The 1,970-nt window shown below is 32.8% G+C and overlaps 1 protein-coding gene across 1 annotated transcript; it reads left to right on the top strand.

Moving 5' to 3' along the window:
* The first annotated feature begins 797 nt into the window (after nt 1-797).
* Nucleotides 798-1,629, top strand: LOC106400087 (protein CYSTEINE-RICH TRANSMEMBRANE MODULE 3). The gene is made up of 3 exons (XM_013840495.3): nt 798-1,007; nt 1,148-1,286; nt 1,409-1,629. Exons 1-3 carry the CDS (start codon nt 977-979, stop codon nt 1,452-1,454), a joined length of 216 nt encoding a protein of 71 aa, XP_013695949.1. The 5' UTR covers nt 798-976; the 3' UTR covers nt 1,455-1,629.
* Nucleotides 1,630-1,970: the final 341 nt, after the last annotated feature.

A 1,970-nucleotide genomic window follows, 5' to 3' on the forward strand; every position in this document is an offset into this window, starting at 1 on the left:
AAAAGCTTCTGCATTTTTTTTTTTTTTGCTAAACTGTAAATATCATATTAATGATGAAAATATTTTACAAAAGTGTTTAATCTTAGATAGACATATTACACCCAGGCAAAATTAATAAAAACATAGTGTAATAACAACTTATGGCCACAAAAGCCAATTATCTTAACCATAGGGGCATAAGGCATGCATATTTTTATGCAAACCAAAATCAAATATGTGAATGATTTTTTTTTTTAATTTAAGGAAAATACTATAAATGTATGATGATGGTGATATCAATATATATAATTGTTTTGGTTTCTTATGTAAGGCAAATAATGAAACATCTTCAGTAGTGTATACACTAGTAATTACGAGTTTAAGTTGGCATTTTTGAATTACCATGAAGGAGTTCTGTTTGTTAAAGAATTATTTAATTGTGGACAATAAAAGTCTCTAGACCACAAAGAAGTAGATCAAAATTAAATCAAACTTAGTCCTTCAGTTTCATATTAAGTGTTACTCTACCATTTTTTCTTGTTACAAAAAGAGTATCATTTTAAAATTTCAGTGCAACTTTTCAGTATAAAATTAATTACAAATTTATTGATTTTATAAATAATTTCTTTTATCTTAAATACTATTAGTTGAATATGTGCAATTAATAAAAACTTTAATGCATTTTAATTATTTTTTTAATGTGTGAAAATGTTAAAGTGACGTTCTTTGTGAAACGGAGGTAATATGTGTCTAAAGGATGCTTCTTGGTCGTTTCATTAATTGGTTCGTTGGGATCAATTATGACAACTTAATGTTACTCCGCCGCCCACGCGGTTCTACTAAACCGACCTTCTTCTTCCCTATATATATGCATGACGACTATATATGATCATCATGCAAATAATAACCCATCTCAGTATCTCACACACGTATACAATCACCTTTACGTACGATTTTCCCTTTGCTTTTGAAAGAGAACTTACAATTTGTCCGAAGAATGAGTCAGTTCAGCCAAAACCAATCTGCAGGTTTATTTTATGTTCACTTTTCTTACAAGTTAATCATCATATATATATATATATGTCAGCCGCCATCATGATAAATCGTATTTCTAGAGATTTATGTTATTAAACTAACGTAAAACATATGTATGTGTGTTTATAATTAGGAGTTTACCAAACGCCACCAGCGTCTATCAGTCCCTACGTTGCACCGCCTCCTGCCGGTTACCCAACGAACGACACGAGTCATGCTACGATGGCTCCGGTCGAGACAAAGTCTAAGGGTGATGGATTCTGGAAAGGCTGGTATGTCTTCTTCTCTTCCTCTAGAAACTTTTAATTCAGTTTTGTTTGGTTATATATCAAACCGGGTCGGTTATTGTGTGCTGAAATGTTGTTTACTTTGCTGTTTTCAATTTTGAATGCAGTCTTGCAGCCGTGTGTTGCTGTTGTGTCCTCGACGCCTGCTTCTGATTTGAGAGGAGATCAATGGTTTATATGTTGTTAGTTCTCGTGCGAATGATTTGTATCTTGCTTTGTTGTACCATGTTTGGGATTTGAGTAGTTGATCACGTTTGGAAATTTTAATCTTTTGATTCTTATTGTTGAATTTATCATTTTTAATAAATTATTATGTTTTTTTCACACATCAAAATCATGTTAGGACAATGATGACTATATTTCCCATAAGACAACTTGGACCTCGGTTCATGTTCTGTGGTGACATTTTTGATTTTTTGTAGCTCTAAATGGCGGCAGTGACTCAGTCGCGGATGTAGAGCCTACAAGGGTGGGGCATCTGGCCCCTATGAATTTTTTTTAAAAAAGTTTTTCTTTTCTAAATTATAATGAATTTTGAAGAAATTGAATAAATTTGCCTCCCATAAAACCTCAAACCTAGGGTTAAGTATGCCTCATTTGTAAGTTTGAAAATTTTGCCCCCCATTATAAAACTTTCTAGATCCGCCATTGGCCGTGAGTGTACTCGGC

The sequence above is a fragment of the Brassica napus genome, chromosome C4 (genome assembly GCF_020379485.1).
Source record: "Brassica napus cultivar Da-Ae chromosome C4, Da-Ae, whole genome shotgun sequence".
In the NCBI taxonomy this organism is placed as follows: Eukaryota; Viridiplantae; Streptophyta; class Magnoliopsida; order Brassicales; family Brassicaceae; genus Brassica; species Brassica napus.

Bases quoted from the DNA above. Each gene is read 5' to 3' on its own strand.
- LOC106400087 (XM_013840495.3), top strand. From the start codon at position 977: ATGAGTCAGTTCAGCCAAAACCAATCTGCAG. The intron at 1,008-1,147 runs GTTTATTTTATG...GTTTATAATTAG, and splicing joins CAGCCAAAACCAATCTGCAG to GAGTTTACCAAACGCCACCA. The intron at 1,287-1,408 runs GTATGTCTTCTT...TTTTGAATGCAG, and splicing joins GATGGATTCTGGAAAGGCTG to TCTTGCAGCCGTGTGTTGCT.